The 25682-nt window shown below is 41.0% G+C and overlaps 1 protein-coding gene across 1 annotated transcript in view; it reads left to right on the forward strand.

Moving 5' to 3' along the window:
- The window catches only part of PDE11A (phosphodiesterase 11A), a 135736-nt gene that overhangs the window by 47399 nt on the left and 62655 nt on the right, over positions 1-25682 (forward strand). Inside the window, exons 3-10 of the mRNA XM_033149880.1 lie at positions 2201-2290; positions 3434-3574; positions 8027-8091; positions 11672-11810; positions 13096-13171; positions 13923-13990; positions 16615-16707; positions 17905-17955. Of these exons, the coding sequence (XP_033005771.1) occupies positions 2201-2290; positions 3434-3574; positions 8027-8091; positions 11672-11810; positions 13096-13171; positions 13923-13990; positions 16615-16707; positions 17905-17955 (723 nt within the window). The remainder of the gene's footprint in view (positions 1-2200; positions 2291-3433; positions 3575-8026; positions 8092-11671; positions 11811-13095; positions 13172-13922; positions 13991-16614; positions 16708-17904; positions 17956-25682) is intronic.

The raw sequence follows: 25682 nt of genomic DNA on the forward strand, positions 1-25682 counted from the left end.
AGAATGAATTAAATCTACAAATGATTTCTTTTTAGAAAATATTAATTGTATTTTTGTAAAAAAAGTTTGCTTTTAGAGTTTTTAGTTGTTATAATTATTATTTAATAATAGTCGCTGGTGCTAACTATTTCAAAACATGGTCTTCAAATGATCTATCTGTACAACTTGCAGAGGTGGAACTTACGGCATTTGGGGATTTTTAGCTTTTTAAAAGAGTTCAGGTTTTCTCATTTGTCTTTTGTACACTTTTGCTGATGTAATAGATGCCATATATAAATGTTTTGTGCTTCAATGCTTGCTGTTTAAAATTATTACTGTTATAATAATCATTATCGTTAAAGTTATTCTACGTGACCTACAAAACATCTTAATCTCTTAGCTGAAGTGTTAGAATTCATCTGTGTTTCATAAAGTAGAAAGAGTAAATGAATTTGTATTTATTCTGTTTGTTAATACTAAGGAGCACATTTCTTCCATAAATATAAGGAGGTGGCCAGTTTAAATGTTTGAATGCCTGGGATCTTTGTTGAAAGAGCTTTCAAAGGAAGTAAAAACAAATCTTCCTGCGAAAGAATAGAATTGTAGTATTTTCCTTTTGTGAAACGTGTCTGATATTAGCTAAAATATAAGGATATGTATTTAGATTTAATAATCCACTCTGAACCTATTCATTTATTTTAATAGCCATGAGGTTAGAATAAAAAAAGAAACATGCAGAAGAAGAAGATGATTTTGAGGTGAAAAAGATCAAGTACTGGACAGTGTTGAACAGTTTTTTATTCTTTAGCTGAAGTTCTTTCTCCTGATAAAATATTGAAAAACGTGTGATCTAGTATTGCTAGTATTATGTGTCATGGCAGAATTGCAAGATAAGAATTTATTTGTTGAACGACATTTTATTTTGAACCACCCTTTGGCCATTGGAGGAGCAAAGGTTAAAACGTGGGCACTGGCTGAAATCTGACCCCTAAGGTTCTTTATAAATCACCAGTCTTGTTCAACTCAGCACTAAAAATTGAATCCACCATTTTCTGCAGAGTGATATGGTATGTCTGAAATGTAGCACAAGCGTGTGTGTTTTTCATCAAAAGTAGCCTACACTCATTTGGAAAGCCAATCATTTTATTGCAGATGCTTGCTTTTGGAGGGGCAGGGGGACAATAATGTAAGGTATGTGCAATGTATGAAATAGCTTTAAAGTTGCATGTTTTTTGGTGACAAGGTAAATTATACATATACAAGCCTAGCCATAGGCCATGGCAGCTCTTCATCTCAGAAAACCTTTGTTAAAAACAATACTATTTGGATGGTGCCTCCCATATTATGTCTTCGCGCACACAAAAAATAGCTCATCGTGTAGAAGACAAGGCTAGAACATTTCTCCATGTCGTGCCGGTATCCATATGTTGGGAAATTTTGAAATGGGACGGTATTGGGAACCTAAAAACGTAGCACAATAATATTAAGAGGACACCCCCCCCCCCGGCGAATCAGACCAAAGGCCTATCTAGTCCAAAATCCTGTTACCACAGAAGCCATTCAAATGTCTCTGGGAAGCCCACAATCAGGACATGAGGGTATAATTTCTCAGACTACCTCTGGGAATTACCTAAGAGCATAGGAAGCTGCCTTATGCTGAATCAGACTGACAGCAGCTCTCCAAGCAGGGAATCTTTTCTTGGAGGTGCCGCGGTTTAAACCAGGGACCTTCTGCATGCCAATCATAGGCTCCCCCACTGAGCTGTGTATGTTTCCTTATCTGGGGCACACTCAAGAATGGTGGCAACAGCCGGAACTCTGCTGTTATTGTTGTTCCTCAAAAGCGGCCTGCTCCTAAACTTTGGGGAAAAAGTGAAGAAGAGAAAGCCTGGCCATTGTTGTGGGAAGCCTTGTCAAGCTCTCTTCCTCCTTTCAAATCATTTTGGTGGCCATATTTGGTGCCTGAAGCGCAGCTCTAAAACAAGCCCAGCCATCCCACACACTGACAAGTTTGAGGCAGCCATTTTGTTTCTGGACTGTTCTTATCCCCAAGACCTAGTTCTCTTGTGTGGAGAGAAATGGAAGTGTTTTTCACCATATAACTCCCCCACACCTGCAGTGTGAAGTTGGCAGGCATGCCAACCTCTTTGAGAACTAGATTGAAGACGCACTTTTATCACAATAACAACTTCTAATAGCTGATAATTCCTTTTTGCACCAGGTAATGGAGATGTATCTTCCATTTTGTGGGATTGCCATATCTAACGCTCAGCTGTTTGCTGCTTCCAGGAAGGAGTATGATAGAAGCAGAGTAAGTGAAAAGTTGCAATTTGGGCCACTGCCACTAGCTTTGACTTCATATCCTATCTCTGCATGATCACATGATAAAAGGTCAGGTGACTGAAGATAAATCATTGTTATTTCTAAAGAAAACGTTGACAATTTGTTGAAAATACACATACACCTAATACACATCACTTTGCCATTGGTTGCATTATTTTGTTCTGCTGCTCAAAGAGTGAAGAATATCTTGTATGAGTAAAGCTACAATCTTACACAGTGAATAAACACAGTGAAACTTTTGTGAGTAAACATGCATAGAATTGCAGTGTAAATATATAATTTTCCTGTCTTCCTGTTCTTTATGGTTTTAGCTTCATATTCAAAGGGTATCTTGCAGCTGTGGATGTTTCTACCCGAATTTTTATCTACCAGTAGTAATTCTACAGTACTTCCTTTCCGCTGACATTACGATGCCAACATTTTTTTGAGCTAAATGGTGACCACTAAAAGCTTTACCAAGATGTTACAGTGTGCAACTCATGAGAGCACAATGCACAAGCATTGCAAAGAGCTTTCTTGTGTTCTGTACGACTTGACTACTGTAGAAAAAAAAATTAGTCTTTATTTTTGACATTTCAGTGGGAGTCTTTGATTCCCCCCTCCCCCACCTCCTGATCTTGTGGGTGACATTTGTGAGGAAATCGGGAGGCCAGGGGTTAGGGATCTGGCACATATTCAGGAGAGCAACAGGACACAATTTTATTGCAACTTTACACATCAAGTAGTTTGGCATGTAAAGCTAGGGATAGATCTTGGCAAAAAGAATCTATGTGTCTGAGGGAAGTCTGGGAGGAAGGACGCTTCAAACAGAGCCCTAATGCAATGAATTCCATTAATTGGTATAGCTTAAGGCATACATGAAACACTGAAGTGGCCTTTTATCCTGGCCCCATTGAGAAAACGAGCAAACAAAAACACTGATTTCCGTGATCTTTTCCAGGGACATTTGCCCATTGCTGTTTTGGGCACCTATATTTAATTTAGAAGGAATAAGCCCATATTACAAAGTCAGTAAGTTATACAGTAACTGGTACTTTTAGAACTCTTGTTTTGGGGGAAATTGTCCAATAATTTATTTGAAGTGTAATAGCTGTCCCTCCCATGTATGTAGGCCTTGCTGGAGGTGGTAAATGATCTATTTGAAGAACAGACAGACCTAGAGAAAATCGTGAAGAAAATTATGCACCGAGCCCAAACTCTACTAAAGTGTGACCGCTGCTCGGTATTGCTGCTCGAAGACATTGAGTCTCCAGTAAGTAGTGTTTCAGATTTCATCTCTAATGCATTGCTGTTAGGATGACTTCTTTTAGCTGATAAATATCTGTTGAATGCTGTTAGGTTACTACTCTTCAAATTCTCTTGCAAGATACAACAACAAAGTAAAATGTTTACCTTTGTACAGGGGTCACACATTTTCGGCTGCCCTTGCCAAATAATTTAGTTGCTAGTTCTGCTACTTTCCCCCCACAGGGATGCCAACTTTAACAAAATATTGGGGGGGGGGGTTTGCAGGTAAGGCCTGCTCCACATAATCAATCGCATGATGTGGTGCACACATCATGCAGTGCCCATCAACTGGGGGAGGCCTCAAATATTTTGTTTGGGGAGGCTGAAGACCCCATGGCCCCTAGAAGTTGGCTCCTATGTTCCTCCATGAAGGCTGGGAGTGGGGGGGGGTGAGTGTTTTATTGGGCGTTGCTGCCTGAAGATGAATGGAGCGAGTTTGGGCTGCGGTGCCCAATGCTTCCTTCTGTTCATGATTTATTGAGAGAAACTTCAGGGAGGAATATGAAACTGATGTGTGTTGCTGTCAATGCTTCCCTCATTGGGGGGTGGAGATGGGTAGGGTATTTTTGAGCAGTAGCAGTCAGCGTTCCACCCTCCACTGGTCTTTCCTGCTCCAAACAGAAAAAGCCACCGGTTGGCAATTTGACTCTGCTTCATCACATAGCTGCCAAACAACCTGCAACTTTTCTCCCAGCTGTAGAGTCGTACCTAGGGGTTGGCGAAATCGGCTCCTACTGGGGATGCAAAAATCACCTATTACGCATTTGAGTCCTCCCGTGACACATTTTTTAATCTTCTCTGTGTTTTGGAGGGAAAATGTTTCTCTGTCACACCTTGAAGATGAGTGATAATTCCCACCCTCACCCCTTCCTCGCCACACACACTCTTTGGTTTCTTATGTAACACAGTGCATCTTTTCTGATCACATTTTTCTATTTTTAAAAGAAGTATTTTCAGTATTATATCTTCATCTTAACATCAGGACGAGTATAATTTATCAGGACGAGTATAACGAGTATAACTTATCAGGACGAGTATAACTACACCACTGACACATAGTTGTTTAAGAGTGGCTCCCTCTTCCCAGAGAATCCTGGCAACAGTAATGGACTAGGAGGGCATCTGGCTAAGAATTATCAGCACCCTTACCAAATTTCAGTTTCCAGAGTGTTTGAGGAAGCCATGACAGGAACTGCCATAAGACCAGTATACGTTTGTAGTACGTACAGATATGCCCAGAGTGACCGTTTCGTAACTTTGAATTTTGTACAGTGCAGTTTACTAATCCCTCACTTGAAAATTTGACAAGAGTGGAAAATAAGTGCCTCTAAAACAAAACAAAAAATCCCCTTGGTATACTTTATTTGATAGGATATGACTCATTGCTGATCAAAGTGGTTGGCCTATGCTGGCTTATTCTATTGGCCTATGCTTCTGTCTGGTCTCATATGCTTATTGCTGCTCTTAATAAGATTCTGAATACCCTATGGAGACACTTAGGTGACAAAAACACCAGTGTATAAATAGCAGTAGTTGTCCTAACTTGGAGAGCTTATACCCATATGTGGTTCCCTGTAGCCAGTAAATAAGGCAGATACAGTCATGCTTGGGCAAGTAGGAACAAGACTTCATGAAAGGGAAAGGTGCAGGGACTTGATTACATTCATGATTGCAAGTATGTGTTCATGTTGTGCCTTTGCACACATGGTAAGAAGCTGACTTTGTGGTATTTTAAGTGCACATTCAGACTGCTTTCATTCTCTCTTAACATGTTGAGCACGCTAAGTCTAAATGCATATAATAAAATATATTTCACAAATCTTCTCTGTTAAGTCCCAGCATCTTAATCTTAAAGCAGGCAGATCTTCAGAGACTGACACACCTGTTTGTCTGCTTCTTTCTCCAGTTTGGTGTTCCTAAATCCTTCTGCTCTTGCTCTCACCCAGTCTGCACAAAGACCTTGGGGATACTAGGTCACTAACTTAGTCAGGAGCTCAAGTCAGGCAACCAGGCCAAGCTGAGTTGTTTGCTTCTCACATCAGGCGCCAAGATAACACTCAGACGTGGCATTCTCTAGACATTCCCGTGAGATTTACTCTGGTAGCCAAGTCACCAAAATGGCTTGTCCCTTTGCTCACATTGGAGACTTTGGTTTGTCTGTTAAATCTCACTAGTAGGTTAGGTGGGTGGCACACAGAAATGGCATGCAACCTTTCCTCTATTTCCAAGTCCCTAAATGCTCCCCTGCTCTTCATTGCTGCTAGGAGCAATGGTAACAGAAATAACAGCACCCAAGACAGAGAGTGCTTTTTCTCACTCCTTATGGTGTTTTGAGCTATCATCACTGTTTATAACAGTGGCTGCAACAAACTCCCCACCCCCACCCCTCACCCAGTTACGATAGCTACAGGAACTGCCCTGCTTTCTCTGCCTGAAAGTGTGATTTATGATTGATTGGTGCTCTGAATCAGCATGTCAGTCACTTACTCACTAGTGCTGTGACGTTTGGTTGAAACACAAGTATGTAGAAGCAACCGAAGGATTGCTGGAGGTGGCTGTCAGAAGACAGATGGGGTATTACCACCGAGACAAACTTGGCGCCAAGCTTCACTTTGTATTGACAAGAAGAAGAAGAAGAAGAAGAGTTTGGATTTGATATCCCGCTTTATCACTACCCGAAGGAGTCTCAAAGCGGCTAACATTCTCCTTTCCCTTCCTCCCCCACAACAAACACTCTGTGAGGTGAGTGGGGCTGAGAGACTTCAGAGAAGTGTGACTAGCCCAAGGTCACCCAGCAGCTGCATGTGGAGGAGTGCAGACACGAACCCGGTTCTCCAGATTACGAGTCTGCTGCTCTTAACCACTACACCAAACTGGCTCTCAAGTGCTGGAATCATGAGATGTGTAAGAAGCAAGGTGAATGTTGTGTGTACTACTTTATAAATGTATTACTATTCTTCAAGAAGCACAGTACTGAGGAGACCACCTGACTATGTATTTTAGGCATGGAAGTTACAGCAAAGCAATTGGTCGGTGTTCAGATCCCTGTTGCCTGTGGTGGTTTCATTATAGTTTGGAGCTACTGGTTTCAGTTGGACTCTTGTTGCTCTTATTATATAAGAATATAGGCTTCTTGTCTGCTATTTTGCCTGATGCCAAAAAATGATTGCATGGCGGGAATATTCCGCCACTAGTATAATGATTATTATCTTCCTGATGTTGAAGAGTAAGCTGGCATTGTGAAAGTTTATAATCTGAATTTTCTCACCAGAGTTTTTATTTATTTATTTCATACACTTTTAAGTTTGAACCTGCAGTAGGCTTCTTCAGTATTAGAACTGGCAAAATGCTGAAGATCTGATTCTTTAAAAGTCATCCCGTATCTCTTTTTTTACGTGAAGGCAAGGAACACGTTTATGTGACAGTGTGGATCAATTTGACTCTAACGTTAATGCATGATGGAGCCTTACACTGAGCTGAACCTTTGGCCCGTCTAGACAATTTGCATGATCCTCAAGTGAAATTTCCCTCATCCATGACCATTGGCCATGCTGGCTGGGACTGATGGGAGTTGGAGTCCCACAACACTGGGAGGGCCACAGGTTCGCCATCCCTGGTCTACTCCAATAATCTTAAAACTTTCCAGACTTAGGGTACACCTTAATTTTACTTATTTATTGGTATTTCATAATTTGATACCACCAAAAAAAGCCTAATAAGTACCGGTATACACTTCTTCATTTTTATACCCTGGTTTTGTATGGTAGAAGTGCTTCTGCTGAGAACTTAGGTCAGGTTGCAAGCCACTAATGGGTCTCTTAACTAACAGTGAGTTTCCAAGGTAGGGGCTTGCTGCCAAACCTATTGCTGGATCAGGTTTCCCAAACTTGGTTCTCCAGCTGTATTTGGACTACAATTCCCATCATCTGTGACCACTGCTCCTGCTAGCTAGGGATGAACAAAATAAGAATTACTTACAAAAACATGGTTGGGGGAAAAACAAGGAAAATATTCAACATGCTTCACCATGGCAGCCATTAAAGTGAAAAAGAATGCTATGGAGTTGTGATATGGAGTTGTGACTCTAATGTTAGCCGCTTTGAGACTCCTTCGGGTAGTGAAAAGCGGGATATCAAATCCAAACTCTTCTTCTTCTTCTTCTTCTTCTCCTCCTCCTCCTCCTCCTCCTCCTCCTCCTCCTCCTCCTCCTCCATATGAGCAATCATTGTGCAGTCAATGAGTTTTGCATTCATTCAGTATTATTTAATTGGGGAAGGTGGGCTCTATGCAGTGAGCATAGAGAGTTGCTTTGTGGCTACTCTTTATCACTTGAACGTGTATTTTTCCACTGTTGTGTTTTTAAAAAGTCTGAGGGGAGGAAATCTGAGACTCATATGTATTTGTTTTACTATGACAGGTAGTGAAATTCACCAAATCCTTCGAGTTGATGTCTCCAAAATGCAGTGCAGATGCAGAGAATAGGTTAGATCTCATGTTTTATATTGCAATGGATTATGTTTTAATGAATATTCATTGATTGTTGGACTGTCTATGAATAGCTGTTTTATAAAGGTGATTCCCTCCCAAAAGGCCCAAATTTAGTATATTTTCTATTCAATTAGCTTATTTCACAATTTCTTACATGTTGCACAAACTTAGCATGACTTCCCTTCCTCCATCTTGTGCTATTTCTTTCAAATATTGCATTCTACAATATGCTGTACCAGAGAAAGTAATACTTTTCTCAGATGGTGCAGGTATAGGTTTATTGCCTGCATAAACTACAAGTTAACGGTAACCAGTAGACCTGGAGATGCGAGATAATAGATTATTGTGATCAGGTTACCTCTCTCAAGAAGAGTTGCTATTCATGCAGCAACCTAAGTTGATGGAAAACACTTTGTGCCACCAACGCTATGTGTCTATTCAAAGTCAGGAGCTTACAGTACACCAAAAGTACAAACCTGATTGCTAAGTATGTGCAACATCGATTGACTCTCCTCCAAATTCAGATGAACCACCTTCTAAAAACAAGGTTTCCAAACTTGGGCCTCCAGCTGTTTTGGGACTACAATTCCCATCATCCCTGACCATAGGTCCTGTTAACTATGGATAATGGGAGTTGTAGTCGAACAACAGCTGGAAACCCAAGTTTCGGAAACCTGTTTCTAAAAGAAACTCTCGTTTGATAGAATATCTCTAGAGCAAGAGTAGCCAACATGGTGCCTTCCAGAAGTTTTGGGTTCCAATTCCTATCAGCCCCAGCCAGCATGGTCAGGGGTGATAGGATCTGTAATCCACAGCATCTGGATGGAATCAGTTCCAGCAGTAAGCATGTAGCAATAAGCTCAAATTTGCTTGAGGTTTAGGCAGCCTACTGTTTGAACCTCCACTTGAATTATTTCTTGTTTTGTTAACTTGGATGCATTTTGCTGCTCCTAAAACCTGTCATGCATAATCTAGTACTGATTTCATCTCCCTGTCATATAATAATGTCAAGATCTTAATTGATGCTGTGCGCTTTAAATCTTTGCCCGCTTCATGGTGGATTTTGCAAGATACACAATTATGAGCTCTGTGCTTTGGTAATTGGAACTTTGCTCTCAAAGGCTCTTTCCCCCTCAGTGTTCCTGAATCTGCTGAAATAAACTGAAAACATTTAACAAGGTGTTGCATTTCTGCACCTTTACACATTTAGGTGTTATACTGCTATCAAAGCATGTATTGTATAACTTTATTATTTGAACTGAGAACCATGTGAGTGATATTTTTCTAAGACTTGCTGTCCTGTTTTCTTTTTAAATAAGTTTTATTTATAAAACTTTTTCCTTTTAAACAGAGGATATCTGAGTCTATGGAGAATTATGCAGCTAGCTAAAAATCATTCCCTTTTCTGTGGCTGATAGATCCAGCTGCTTTGTTGCTGATCCATTTCTCTTTTGTCTCAGTATGCTCTGCTCTGAGACTGATAGTCATGGTATTTTATTCAAAACAGTTAGAAAATTTATGTTGCTTTCCTTCAATTTATTTCATTTCATTTCTACTTTTAACTTACAAAATTAGCTGAATGTAATGTTGCTTATTCATCCCCCTGTTCATATAATGGCTCATATCTTAGACTTTTGCTGAAGTTTTGACTGTAAACAGAGATTTATTTGATGATGTCGTCATGAAGCCTCACATTGTCACTCACACGCAAATTAAGCCAAAATACTTGGAATGAGTCCTGTTTTGTTCTATTGAAGAGTTGATGGAAATTGGATTAGATCCAGAAACTTCACCTTAATTTGGTTGTGAATTTAGCTGCTTGTGTTGTGTTGCTTAAAAAGAAATTTATGTAACAGCCTTGAATGTGATTTTGAAATTTTGAAATTAATGGAAGAGTTATTCTGTACCATGGTAATACATTTCGACCTTGGTTTTTGAGCGTCTCGGAAGCTGAACGTTTTGGTTTTTGAACGCCGAAAACCCGGAAGTAATTGCTTCCATTTTCGAACACGCCTTGGAAGTAGAACGGCTTCCGAGGCGCATTTCTCAGTTTTCTCCTTTGAAATTGCCAACCGCCCATTGCGCCTCGGTTGTCAAACGTTTTGGAAGTTGAATGGTCTTCTGGAACGGATTACGTTGGACAACCGAGATTCCACTGTACACTCCAATTAGAATTCTGAGCATTCTGCACAGACTTTTAAAACAGGGATGCAGAACCTGTGGATTCCAATCCCCACCATCTCCTTCAGTTATAAGGAAGGTTGAGAAAGTGTCCTTTGAGGATGCCACCTCTTTGAGATACATGTCTGCACTACCCTGGTAGCATGCTAGAGTCTGCAGTGTTCATTCATCTGAATTCTTTAAATACTACTTCACTCTATAAATTTTGAGGTTGCGCTTTATTTTTATGCTACCTCGGCAGTGAAGCATTATTTAAAACACTGGGGGTTCGCTCCAATTTTATGTTACTGCATGCCACCTCCATGGCAGCCATTGTGATTGGTGCCCCCAGCACTCTTAAAACTTGAAATACGCTTACTAGTCCAAAAAGGCTGGCAACCTCTGCTCTACAGTCTACGTTAGTTTACAATTTTCATTCTCTAGACTCAATACTAAGTGCTTATATAGACCTTTCAAAGTTCTTAATAACCTATAAGAAGAACCTCTCTGCACTTTTCTTTTGAGTTCCCCTGCAATGAGATGTTTTCAGCAATGGAATCTGTCATTTTGAACAGTCTCCCGTGAGAAATTTACCTGGCCCCTTTGCAGTCAGTTTGAATTATATATTTTGGCCTGTCGTGTCGCGTGGAGGAGAGCGAGAGCACACTGCCCTCCCTGGTGTAGCAGTCTCCATCCTCACATTGAATGTTCACATGGGGGACAGCATGTCTAGGCCTTTTTTCTGGGGGGTCAACTGCAGGTGTAAGGTGTTGCAGGATAGAGCTTGGTGTACAATGCAATCTGCCCCATGCCGCCTTATCTAGCCTGCTGACCCCAAGTTCAATGGAAGATGCTGTCCTTCAAGATTCAGCTGCCAACCTCGTCAGCTTGTGTATGTGGAATGGAGGGGTGCCATCTTGCCCTTCACTCCAGAGAGCAGAATATTTTAGGCCGGCCACCTTGGGCCACCTTCATATATGCTGCGAGGAAGATGAACAGATCAGTGCTTGGCTGCACCACTCCAAATACATATATCATCCATACCGACTCAGGTTTATTTCAGCAAACCTTTCTTGGCATTCATCTTTCAAGATCTGTCTGTTGCTGTTAATTGAATTCTGTCTATTTTTTTACATAACCACAGTGTCCTATTTTACTGTTACCCTTTTGCATATTTATTGAAATTTCCTTGTTTAGCCACTTTGATCACATCCTTCATTTCTATAAAAATAATAATACTGGAAATAAGCATATAAATGAAACGGATGTATTGTTCTGTACTTAATGCCATTGAGCTGCTCTGAATTTTTATAGGTAATCCTGATATAAGGCTATGCTTTCCAGACTTATGAAGATGGGCTTTCAAGCAACAGTGACTATACCCTTTTCTTCCTCTGCTCTGCCTTTATGATAGCTTCAAAGACAGTTTGGAGAAACCGTCTTCATCTTATTCAGACTGGCTAGTAAATAATAGTATTGCTGAACTCGTAGCTTCCACGGGCCTCCCAGTGAACATCAGTGATGCCTATCAAGATCCTCGCTTTGATGCAGAAGTAAGGCATCCTGTACCTCCATAATTACACACCTCTGTATTCTCTTAAATCGCAAAATCTTAGCTACTTCCATTATATCTGATACCTTCCGTTGTGATCTGAATCATGTTTATAAATTGCTCTGCTGGCTCAGTGCTCATTTTATCAACGGATCAGATACTGGCATAACATATTCAGGACACAACTACTCTCCCTCTTCTGAATTAACTTTATTCCATTAGGTTTAGTCATTTATGTGGTAATAGCTGCAAACTTGCAACCAGATTGTTGGATAGTTACCGGTAATTCAAATCTTTCTGCAAAATCTTCTCCCACCCTTACTTCTTTTCAGCCCTCTTTGTCTCCTTAGGATTAGTAAGGTCAGAACCAGCAATGAAAATAGAAACCGGGGCTCCCCACATTCTCATTAGTTGCAACATCCTGCACGCCCTTAGCCCATAGTTTCCAGCCCACCAAACCAGCTTGTCTTCCCACTTCCTACCAATAATAGCATACAGCCCCTCCTCTCTTAGGTCCCTAGCTTTCTCCCAGTCCTGCTTTCTAGAGATGGGGTGGGCCGAGTCACAGCAAATGTGAGTGTCCAGGCTCAGATTAAAAAGAGCAAAAATCAGGGTTGGCACAGGCCTTCCTTGATTCTGTTGGTTTAAACCCCATCCCTCCTCCACTCTCTACTCTGCCCTTGTCCCTCAAGGGGCACTCACCCCTTAAGGGAGGTGGGAGAGGCCTACCGGGTCTCTCCTCCTTCCCCTGATAGTTTCAGACGTGAAGATTCTGCAGTGTGTATACTGGCAGTGGCTTCACTTTTGAAACAACTGGAAGGAGGAGAAAATGCACAGCAGGCCTTTCCCATGTGGGGGCCATTACCACTATCTCTTAGCCTGGCCCTCAAAGTGAGTGTTCTCCCCATACTCCCATGTTGGGCAGTGGGAATCAGGACCCCTTTGAGTATTTGAATAGGAGACGAAGGGGTCGAACAGTTTTGGGCAAGCAATATTACACTAGTCCTTTCACCATGCCTCTGCATTTCATCCACTCCATGTGTCTACCAGCCACCTTTTCTTCAGACTACTGCTTTTGAGGCCACAATTTATTTTTTACCAATTCCTTCAGCCACCCTCACTTGAGCAGCCTTCCTAATACTCCTTCCACCCCCTCCTCCACTATAGAGCTTTTCAATTGGTTTGTAGTAATCCAACCTTTTGAGCATATCACTTGCTAGATGTGTTAAACAAATGCTAAGTCATATACCATGCTAGTCACTGACTGTATTGTTTTCATGTCCTAGGCTGACCAGATTTCTGGCTTTCATATAAGATCTGTTCTCTGTGTCCCTATATGGAATAGCAGTCACCAAATAATTGGTAAGATATCACTCAATAATGACTAACGTGGTTGTGCTGTTAGACTTCAGAACTGCCTCCTTAGAGAAGCTACATTGGCTGGCTTCCTCTTGTTGGCTTTCAGCCTGCAGTTGTAGACTTTCTTGTTCCAACAGGCTTCTGGTAACTGACTGTTTTTAAGGAACAAGCTGGTGCTTTGATGTTTTTATTGTAATGATCTGCATGTTTTAATAGATATAATGTTTGTTTGTTTGTTTGTTTGTTTGTTTGTTATTGCTTCCCTCCCTTCTATATTTTTAGCTGTTTCTAGTTTAGCTGTAAAATACTGAGATATGCTCACTATATAATGTGTTGGTTGGCCTTAAGATTCGTAGGATACAGGATTTAAGGCAGCCCAGCTAACTGCCTAATTAATTAAGCCAATGTGATCAGGCATAGGAGAGAGTTCCCCCCATTTGGTTTAGCTGACACATACAGTTTTGATAAATAAGCCAGTAACTACTACAATACAAAGAGCTATGAATTACAGTGGTGCCCCGCAAGACAAATGCCTCGCTAGACAAAAAACTCGCTAGACGAAAAAGTCTATGGGGCTGCCTCGCAAGACGAAAAATTTTCGTCTTTTTTTTTCGTCTAGCAAAAGCGCGGCTGTCATTGCCGCTTCACTAGACGAAAAAACCGCAATACGAAAAAAATCGTAGAACGAATTATTTCGTCTTGCGGGGCACCACTGTAATGTATAAAATGAACTATGTTTGCTAACTTTCCGCAGGAGTAGCTCAAGTGCTGAATAGACTTGATGGGAAACCGTTCGATGATGCCGACCAGCGACTCTTTGAGGTGAGAAATGTTAAGTTTGCAGCAGGGACTTCTACTTGAGCGGTACAGGTAATGGACACAATCCAGCTTTGACATTACTGTTTATTTGTTTCAGCAGGACTGAAGTAATTGCTTGCTTTAAGGCTTCAGCCCCTGCATATTTACTTGAGATTGCGCTGCACTGAATACTCTGGGAGTTGCTTCTCAACAAATTTATATAGGTTTGGATTGCAATGCTACTGTTCATAACAACGGGATTTGCTAAAATTGGGCTGGAATACAACCTATGTGTTTCTGCAAGTGGAGTCTCCTTTACACTTGTGTTGTATGCAAAAAGGCATGTTTGTCCTAATCTTATTTTACATATACTCATAAATAAATACCAGTGAAAGTACTAGAATGGATTTTCTTGTAAGGGTGACTAGGCTGCATTCTGAGAATTATTAATCCTGAGAAAGAACCTAGTAACAACTTCCAGACTTTCTCAGTCTTATTGCAACTCCACGAAGTATGGAAACTGTCAGCATTAGGTTTCTAACATTTCCAGCATATCTCACAGTAACTATTATATATTTTTGCTAGATGAGATGGAGCTTTAAAGGACCTTGTAATGGCTTTCCTTCAGTTTTCTACATGGAGAGGCTGCAGGGCCTTTTGTAAAAATGAAGTGCCAAACAGAATCTGAAATATCAATTCCCAAAGTATTATTCCATTTGGTTTGAAAATTACTGCTTTCATTTCCCACTCTGTAGCTTATAAGAGCATGATAGATCTAAAACAAGAACCCTTTCCATTTCTTCCTCTACAGTTTCTTCACCTCAAATGGTAGTAATTCAGACAGAGACGTTTTTGCTTCCATCATCTCAGTTCTAAAATTGTAGGCTAGAAAATGTTTCAGTTGATAGTACTGAATCCAGGATGGAGAATTACCTCCAAAAATAGTTTGAGAATAACTCATCAGATAGAATTGGTTAATTTCAAACTACTCTGGACCTAAAAACTTGTATACCGGTATTTAGGAACATAGTAAGTTGCCTGATGCTGAATCGGATCGTCGGTCCATCTCTCTTGTTATTATCCACAGTGATTTGCAGTAGATCTCCAGAGCCATAGTGTAAGGTCCTCAGTTAGTTGCTCATGAGTAAGCAGGCAAAACTCCAAGTTTCCTTTAATAGTTTTATTGTGCAAACTATGTACAGTGCAGAGCTAATAAGTTAATGTCTGTATCAAGCGTCGTCAGAATCCGGGAATGGCCCTTTCCAGTTCTGACCCAAACAAAAGAGTTTCAGTATACGGAAACCCTGCCTCCCATCCTTTCATTTCACCCCCTCAATGTCTTTGCCTGCTGCTAGCCACACTTCTTCAACTGATAATACTATTTTTTTGCACTAGTGCATCAGCCTTTTAGACTAATAGGTAGTTCTCAACTATCTCACATAATAATGACAGAATTGCACAGGCTATAAGTGAATTTATACATAACACTGACTAACCCATATCTTGTTTCTCCGGGGGGGACGGGACATATAGATCACCTGTGTGGGATAATCGATAAAAGAATGTGCTGAATGCCTACATCCAGAAATGCAGGACAAGTAAGCTCATGTAAGGGAGAGTGAGAGACACCCATCAGCAGAGTTTTAAAACACAGAATCATGCAGCACAGTGGGGATGTTAGACCTTTTTAATTCTAGCTGCTTACAGTGCTTTCCCTCTCTATCCCTCTTGCAATGAACAAGTAAGTTTAAATGCTTACTAAGTTTACATGCTTTACTTACAAACTCCAAAGCTCAGATTAATGCATTATTCCATACAGCAGCAAGTAAACAAAGGCAGAAATCTTGGCATGCAAAATATAGTGTAATAACTATAAATAAACATGCATTCTGAGCTTGTAGTGAGCAAGTTAAGGTGCATCGTATCTCACTGAGTTCACAGGGTGAAAGGAGAAGGAAACTTACCTTCCTTCCAGGTGAGGACATGACTTAGCTGAATCTGAGAATACAGCTCTGTGATCTTAACCCCTTCATGTGTTAACTAGCCCTAAGCATGCTAGTTATATTTGGCTACAATTTCTCACAATCACCCTTCTCAGGAAAATATAACAGTTGCATGCACAATGTAATAAACCACCCAGAGTCCCATCTAGACTTAAAGGTTCTTAAAACTGTTTCCTTGTAGAGGCAAAGTTTTTTTTCTTTCTTCCATCCTTTGCCATTTGCCTCTATAGCTTGACAAGTGTCTGGGTTGAAGCTTGACAAGTGTCTATAGCTTGACAAGTGTCTGGGTTGAAGTGGGGCGGGGCGGGGGGAACCCATTGTTAAATTAGATTGTTCAGTTTGAACATAATGCCAAACCATAGTTAAAAGTAACCATTTTGCAAGCCAACAAAAAAAAACATGGTTCCACATTGCTATTCGTCTGTGGTTCATCTGCTCCTGGATTTAGCTGTTGTTCAGACAACAGAAATAATGTGCTAACAATACCATTGCGTTGGTGTCATGGCTATTTTGCCCTATGTTTAACAAGCTGGCTCAGGTTCCCACAGAATTGTGTGTTTAAAGAACTTCTTAACAAGTAAACTAATGTTGATCTCTGGAGATGACATGTTACAAATTTTTATTTATTTTTATTTATTTTCCTAGGCGTTTGTCATATTTTGTGGCTTGGGCATCAACAATACAATAATGTATGACCAAGTGAATAAATCCTGGGCAAAACAATCTGTGGCTCTTGATGTGAGTATCACTGTAAATCAACTTAACATTTACTAGGGGGAAGAATTAATATATTTATTACCTGTTTAACAGATTTTTAGTCCTTCCTGCCATAGAAATAAGATGCATGCATTTCTACTTTAATTTATTGCCTAGCTCCCCGTGTTCCTCAACGTAAGAGAGAGAAAGTTAGTTTTGTTCTGTTTCCTATCCAGTCTTGGAGATGTGTTTTCCAAGGACCTTAATGTCTCCATTGTACTTGGTCAGTTCAGATCTAGGCTATCTTATCATGACTGAAAAGTACCCATGGGTATTGGCTGACCACTGTGAGAACAGGATACTGCACTAAATGGGCCATTGTCCTGATCCAGCAGGACTCGTATGTTCTTATCCAGATCTGTGATTTCATCTTATTCCAGTGTACACAATAAGAAAGCTTAAAATTATAGACAGCTGTGGCACAAGCAATGGGGAATCAGACATCTATAGTAGCTTGAAAGTTGTTGATAAGAATGGGCATGCTGCTTTTCCACTGACTGGAAAAGCTCAGCCAGGGGATGATTTGTAATAAACATTTGAAAACTATTGCAGCTGCATGCAAATGTATATTCTGTCCACGCCATGGCTATGTATATAATCACAGTCAAAAGTGTGTTTAAGGCTCATCCGTGTACAAAATAAAGGCTCTGTAACTGAAAAATCATTTCAGCAGAGAAAAACGTAATTGATCAATTGTTAAGATACTGCTCTATTAGAAGATAAAGATTGATCACACTCTTATCTGAATATTGATGAAGGCAATGATGAAAAACCATCACAATTTGGTTAAAAAAGAAAAAAACCACACAAGGGGGGAATCAGTGGTACTTGATTCTGAATACACATGGGGGGGGTGTCGATTTCCAGCAGTGCTCCCTTCTTCCTGTGCACACTTGGGTTCAGCCCATAATTATTTTCCTTCATGTCAGAACAATAACATTGTCTGTGGCATTACAGTATTTCTGAAATACCATTTCCTAAGAAATTTTCTAGGAGGTAAATGCTGCAAGTGGAATTGATGACCTGTGATGTAATATCTCACATATAATCTATGGTGATGCATAAATATTAATAAATAATTTTAATAGTCCTTTCAGAGACTACTTAAGGCTCCTATTTCATTTGAGCTTCTCACTTCTGGAATTTCTTCCCTTCCCCTCCTAATTTGTTCTGGGTCAGGTGCTGTCTTACCATGCAACATGTTCAAAGGCAGAAGTGGACAAATTTAAGGTAAACTATAAACATTTTACTTCCTGGAAAGGGGCTGTATAGAGGTTTTAAAGAATAAATTAGTCAACAAAAATAAGCAGAATTGTGGGGAAAGATTTAATTTCTTGTGGCACTGTAAATCTGTTTCAGTACTAATTTCTGATCATCTCTGTGGTGACTTGGAGCCTATAATAAAATTCTTGTAATTGTCTCTCTTTGCCATTTTTATGATCACATGCATACTCATGTCAGGATTATTCTCTGTTCTTTTCATTTAGGACTCTGAATTGTTATCTCCCCTTCCCCTCTAACTACATCTCCCTGTTGTCCCATATTTCCGCCTTAGTGACTATTCAACATCATGATGTACTATTAATAAAAGTGGCTAATACGTACAACATTAAAAAAAATCCCTGCTTTCAGCATCATAGTCTCGAAAGACACTAGGAAAAAGCATTGTGGATCTGGGGGGTAAAGGGTGCCTAGTTGAGAGAAAGTAAGGGGAGGAAAATGAGTCAAAGAATATCATTACTAACTTATATCAAGAAAGAAATGCAAGAAAGGAAAACGAGCTTCTAACAATTTCCTAAAGTGAGACAAAGAGGAAGCCGAATGAACGAACGAGTGAGGGAGTGAGTGAGTGAGTGAGTGAATGAATGAATGAATGAATGCAAACATATATTCATTTGCACGTGTGTATACAAAATAATGGGAAGTTTGAGCAGGCAATCGGTGGAAGATTGAATCCATGGGTTTCACTAGAAATGTTTACTGTATATCATTGTAGCTAATGAAGCCTAAAAGGCTGTCCACAGGAGCCTCTCATTGTGGATTGTTTCATTATTTATTAATTTTACAGAGAAATCCTATACTCCAATTATGTGGAAGAAGGAAAGATGTTGCTGCTCTGTTGGTGGAACACCTGCTGTATCTCTTGAGTCCTCAGCTCAGGAGGTGACAGGGAAAACACACAACCAGAAAATGCAAAAAACAGTGTAAAGTGCCCTTGAAACATTCCATTGCCCACCAACCAGGGACAGTCGGTGATGACACCCACATATATTGGGGGCCAGTGTTGATGGGCACTAGACTCCTCAATACACACATCCTCTAGAGCCAGTGTGGTGTAGTGGTTAAGAGCGGTAGACTCGTAATCTGGGGAACCGGGTTCGTGTCTTCACTCTTCCACATGCAGCTGCTGGGTGACCTTGGGCCAGTCACACTTCTCTGAAGTCTCTCAGCTCCACTCACCTCACAGAGTGTTTGTTGTGGGGGAGGAAGGGAAAGGAGAATGTTAGCCGCTTTGAGACTCCTTCGGGTAGTGAAAAGCGGGATATCAAATCCAAACTCTTCTTCTTCTCTTCTCTTCTATTGTGACACACACACAAAATGATGCCACAGCTCCCCTAATCCATCAGCTACAGTCACACAGCTGGCATTAATATCTGTATAGCCAGGCTGCAGGCATTTCTCCAGGCAGATGTTCAAAACCCCTTAACGTTCCTTACAAGCACTCTTTTGTGAGCATAACAGAAAGGATGGAAGGAGAGCCCACGCAACAAAAGTCGCCACATAGCTCCCTAAAAGAGGAAGCTTGCAGGAAGCACATAAAGTTCTTTTAGAACAAGTCAAGTGTTCAAAAACTTTCCAGGGAGGAAAAAAAGATGCATCTGAACTCGTTTCCAAAGATAATATGTAAACTGTTCTCTATTGATGTGTAATTTACAGTGTGTTTTAAAAACAAAAACAAAAAACAACCTAAACTGATTGTGCAGCTGGGAATGCTGTGCAAGAGATCAATATTTAATGGCTGTATTACATTATTGATAGATTTGTAAGATGCTCCTTTTTGTAGGCAAACAGCACTCAGGAGAACCCTATAGCAGAAAATAACGAATCACTTGTTTTATGAAATCTTTGCTTCAGACTGCAATATTAATAGCAGTTCTGCTTTGGTACTTTGGCTGACCCTTGCTTAAACAGTAACCATAAATGGAGATATCTTCAATAGGGTATCTATTTAAATCACTTTTTAAAAAAATTAGTTTTATTTGTAGGAAGTGACACCAAACCGTGGATATGTAGAAGGACTTCAGTATTACTTCACTGTTTCTGTATGCATAGTTCTTCAATTTGACACATAGACTTTGGGTTGGATCCGGAGATGTGCACTTCATGAAAATCTATTGGTGGTGCTATTCTTGAACTGTAGTCAAGTGCTAGCAGAAGGCCTTATGGAACACTTTGCAAGTGATTGTGGAAAACAGTGTGCTAGTAGGCATCTTGAGAGTTGCGCAAGAGATTGTTCAGCACTTTGCATGGACAAAAAGCACACCTCCATATTTCAGTTCTTTCCCCCCCTGCAAGGATATTGCACTCATTCAGATAAAAAGCCTCCTCTATGCAGAAGAGGGCCTCAGGAGCTAACCAATTATGTTTAAGGTTAAGTATTACTAGGGTGGCACCTTATAGATGGTGAGGCCACAATAGCCTAAATCTATTGCAGATTAAAATCTAAAATACTGTTGCATGCCACCCTGGTCTCCACACTGGTGCAAGATTCCAGGGATTCCAGGCGGCTTGCACAGGGTCCGTGTTTCCTTTTGGAAAATGAGACGCAGTGGATAATTACACATGTAATTACACATATATACAACCTGAGACTACAGTGGAGGGGCTCACAGCATTAACACTTCAGCAGGGTCCATAGGCACAGCCTAGGATTCAAGCAGAGATCCAACATTATGCTCTGTCTGCTGCTTTGCTTCTCCCTGTGGCACCACTCCTTTCTCTCAGCTTCTGGCTCGCATTGCTTCCTTCCTGTACTTCTCTAAACTTCGGCTTTATCTATGTAAAGTGAAATGAGGTCCCACCCCTTTGCCATCTCACACAGAAATCCTTTGATCCTCTGTTGTCCTAATGGCGCATTAACTCAGGCTGGTGCCTCACACGGGAGGCTGGCCTGACTTAATTAGCTTTTAACACACAGCCTAATTACAACTGCCTTAACACGTCTGACTATTTCCCAGTTTTAACACACAAAGCCTTAATTAAATTCTAACAACTACTGGACCTAGGAATTTAGGGTGCCCAGTACCCACAAACTCATAACAATATGTAAGAGTCTGTTGAAGTGCGAGGTCCCTTTTGGTAAACCCTTTTGCCTGGTGCGATTGCTTGTTTTGGTTATCATTGGGGAGGCACACAATTGGAGCAAAAATGTTCACTTCCTTTAAAGCAACAGCAGAAACTTTAAAAAGGCGTCAGCAGTGGCCTTTGCCAACTCATCTGGCAAGCAATATAGGAAACGGCCTTATACTGAGTGAAACCATTGGTCCATCTAACTAACCCATTATTGTTTACACTGACTGGCAGCTGCTGCCCAGGGTTTCAAATAGGAGATGCTGGGGATTGAACCTGAGGCTTGAGATGCTCTGCCGCTGAGGCACCGACCCTTCCCCTTAAGCAAAAAGATAGTTGTAAATAGCACTGTGAATTCCTGCCTCTACCGTTTCAGTTGTCCTTTCAAAGAAGGAAACTTTCTGTGTGTCTTGTAAAAGAGACACTTCCACAGTGCAGTTGTTGGGAAGTCCTTTGCCATGCAAGGTGAAAGGATCACAATTTCTTAGAGACAACCTCTCCCACCCCACCGCCCTGCTGCCTGGAGAGTGCACTGGAATGTCACTTTTCACTGCAAAAGGGGAAATCTGGTGTAACTCTAAAGCTTGCACAGCGAGGAAAGTCAGGATTCTGTGACTCAGGAGTGTAGAGTACAACACAATTTCTTTGAATCTCCAGCATGCTTTGAAAATGGCTGAAAATCATTTTTCACACACACACCCCAAATGCCAGCATTGTTTAATTCCTAGTATTAGTATGCTAAATATAACAGTGCAAAGAAACAAAACAAGCAAAGACATGTCACTGGCAATTTCCCCTTTCTAGTATTTGTAATTTCTGTTTTTTTTTAGTCAATATGTTGGCAAGTTTAGGCTTAAAAGAATTAATGCTGTGAGGGAAAAAGTCAATGATACTGACTCATAACTCATAAGACTCCCATACTGAAAGGGATGTTGCATTTCTGTATTGTTCCAGTTGCAGTTTGCGGCTTACAAGTACATTATGCAGCTGTTTTTTTATTTCTTCTTTGCCATTACATCTGCTGCGGAGCCTAAACGGCTGTTTCTATTCATTAAATGTTGCTTATAGAAAAACCCAGGAACATTGGAAACCTCCTGTGTTAGGGAATGTTGCATTATTTATAGAAGGAGGTAAAAATTTTCATGCTTCTGTTCAACTGTTGCCTTGCCTTCAAACTATTCAGCCATGTAGAAATTTCTAGTCATTAATTCATCCAAAGAAATTCTATGCAAAATTAATAGCCTATAAATAGCATAAGCATTAGTAATATTGAGCATGACAAGAGTCTGGAGCAGGATTTCCCAAATGTGGGTCTCCAGCTGTTTTTGGACTACAACTCCCATCATCGCTAGCTATCAGGACCCGTGGTGATGGATGGTGGGAATTATAGTCCAAAAACATCTGGAGACCCAAGTTTGGGAAACACTGGTCTGGAGCAATCACTTCTCTCACTCTTCCCCGACCCCCCCCCCCTGCCTTCCTGGCAGCATCTCATTTATAACCCCCACATCTGACTCACAACCGTTTTCCCTGCTCCTGCCTCTCATCATTGGCTGCGGCCAGTGTGGGGGCATTCAGCATGATCTCATCACATCACACGTGTTTATAGTAGATGTTGCTAAGAAGAGAGGAGGAAGAAATATGGAGGTAGCTCCATGTCTCTCGTGTAACACCTAGTTCTGCCTTTAATATCTGATGGGAAACTGAGAGGGATACAAATGCTGTTCCAAATTACCATACTCAGTCAATCTCAGGGATGGCATGTGCAAGGCTATTTTTCTCAGGTCATGAGTGTGAGGTAGCTTTGCTTCGTGATAAAAAATAAATAAATCTCCACTTCATCAAATGATGAACTATGGGAAGCCAGTAAAATGTGCGTTGCAGTTTGTGTTAGGATAAGACACAATGAAAAGATAAGAATGAAGGAAGAGATTCTGTATTTTTGTGTCACAGAGGAATTATTTTTATTATTTGGGCAGAGAGGAGATACTGTGCAGAATAACATCTTAAGGGTTTGTAGGGACAAATGTAGTCTGCTTTCTGCCACTCTTGGGCATGTAATAAATAGAAAGGCAGCCTAGAAAGATGCATGTATTCGTGCATAAATATATATACATATATTTTAAACCCTCCATCAATAAAGCCAACACACTGCAGTTCAGTGTGCACACATGTACGCAAGGGGCAAGCTTCAGCTGTTCAGCCCCAAGAAGGGTACACATGGAGCATACATATTCTCTGAGAGCCAGTGTGGTGTGGTGTAGTGGTTAAGAGCGGTAGACTCGTAATCTGGGGAACCGGGTTTGTGTCTCCACTCCTCCACATGCAGCTGCTGGGTGACCTTGGGCTAGTCACACTTCTTTGAAGTCTCTCAGCCCCACTCACCTCACAGAGTGTTTGTTGTGGGGGAGGAAGGGAAAGGAGAATGTTAGCCGCTTTGAGACTCCTTCGGGTAGTGGAAAAGCGGGATATCAAATCCAAACTCCTCTTCTTCTTCTTCTTCTTCTTCTTCTTCTTCTTCTTCTTCTTCTTCTTCTCCCCCCCCCCCCATACATTTCCCTAATTCACACATATGCGAGCACATACACATCGCCCTGCTAGATGTGTTCCAATTCTGCACATTTTTTCATATGGTCCCTACAATTATTACAGTGATCTCGATATGGTATTCCCAAATGATGCAGGAGTTAGGTCTGGCTAAAAGGAATGAAGAGTTTTGGGTCTTCACTCAACCTTCAGGCCATTCTCTGTTGTTGAGAGGAAAAGGCGTAAGCCAGCCTGACCCACATCCTTTCTTCCCATTCATGCAGTTTGAAAGCTCACATCTGTGTGCTGTTTTCCAGCATAGCCCAGCTGTTTGTGCCCAGGCTGGTTGCTGAGAGGTGACACTGCAGCCTGGTTCCACCCAATTTCAAATTGGGGGAAAAAGAACTGTTAATGCTTTGGTTCAGGGGGGTCATTTAGTAGGCCTTGGTAATCCTGAATACCCACCCCTGCCCCCATCACAATCTGTGAAATAACTTCTACCTGAGCAAACAAGGACAACCACAGCCACTTTAGTGAGCTTGGGGTGAATGTTCAAGTATAGGACCTCATCACGACAGCTGTCACAACCACACCCTCAAGTAGAGTTCATAGCCAAGCCCTTAAGAAGAGTCCTCAAATCCCAACAACTGTGTTGATGACCCATTATTAAACACACACATGCAAACCTACTTCCACAGTGTTTATTTATACCCTGTCTACATCAGGTTGAAAAGATCAGCCTTTACTTAAAAAAAGCATTCATAAAATATATTTTAATAGATCATACTGGGTCACCTAGAAAAATATTGATAGAAATACCTCGTCGTTTTTTTTACTCTTCAGTGGATGTTATGGCTTCCCTTGTCCCACCATAATATTCTGGCTCAGTTATTTTTAATTGTACTGGAGTTGTTGGGGTGGGGTGGGGGAAAGAGTGTGAACACTTAACATTTACTATGTTTTGTATTTTAAATAAAATTTCGAGTAAGATACGTAAGGAATTCTTAAACGGCTTCTAGATATATGGTCAAACCCAATGCATTGCTTTCTCATCTAGAATCTCTGGCTATGCAGCTTCAGAGAAATGGGAATCTGGAATGTTTTCAAGAATCAAAAGAGCTGAGATGAAGCTGTTTGGCCACTGGGTGCCATCCTTGCTCCACGTTAAGTCTCACATTAGCCGCAGAGTTGCTGTAGACATGCATAACATTCCAAGCAATGCAGTGCTGACGTAAATTGGGACCGTAATAAGGTTTGCACATGGGCAGGCGCTAGAATCTGGCGGCAGCATCGGCAGTCTCCTCTCCTCACCCTGCCACCGCTCCAAGCATACATGCAAATGTGACAACGTAAAAGGAAATATCCTGCCTTGCTTCAGTTGTTAATATCATCATCTCAAGGGTGCTTCCTCCATGAGTCATCATAGTACTCTTATGCATGGTGAACATGGCAATGATTATGCGTGATCATGTTATATAGCGTATTTGCAGCAATCTCATTTTTGGCTGTAGCCAGAGATTGAACCTGGATCCTTGTCAGTGCAAGGCACAGGCAGTGTCATTATTAGGCACTGTTAGAAATGTTTAGCCCCAGAATCATTTCCCCACCCCCACCCCATTTCAGCTCAGATCTGGAACTCATGAAATAATAATAATGAAGAAGGACGTGCCTTGAGCATGCACAAAGTATCTTGCCTGGCCAGCAAGTAACCACAACTAGCTTATACCCATTCACAGTTGGAAACAGGGAGACCTTCCGGGGCGAAAAATGCACTCTTCTAGGCAGGCTCTGCTTCCTCTCTTTAGAAACGAGGTCCTGTATTCTCTTCTCCTGACCTTTGTTATTATTTTTCACTATTGGGTGAAAAACACCTCAACCAGTTCTTCCAAAACTATATGCCAGGGCACACCAGTGTTCCCATGAGCCCAAAAATGCCTTCCTCAAAAGAGGAGACTTCCTTTCTGCACGATTTTTCACTCTCCCTTCCTTCTGCCTTTCCAATGCATTTCAGTCCAGAGATGTCACAGAACTATCTGCTCTCAGAGGGGGACATAGTCACTCACTGAGGACACAGTAGGCCA

This window comes from Lacerta agilis, chromosome 1 (assembly GCF_009819535.1).
Source record: "Lacerta agilis isolate rLacAgi1 chromosome 1, rLacAgi1.pri, whole genome shotgun sequence".
NCBI lineage: Eukaryota > Metazoa > Chordata > Lepidosauria > Squamata > Lacertidae > Lacerta > Lacerta agilis.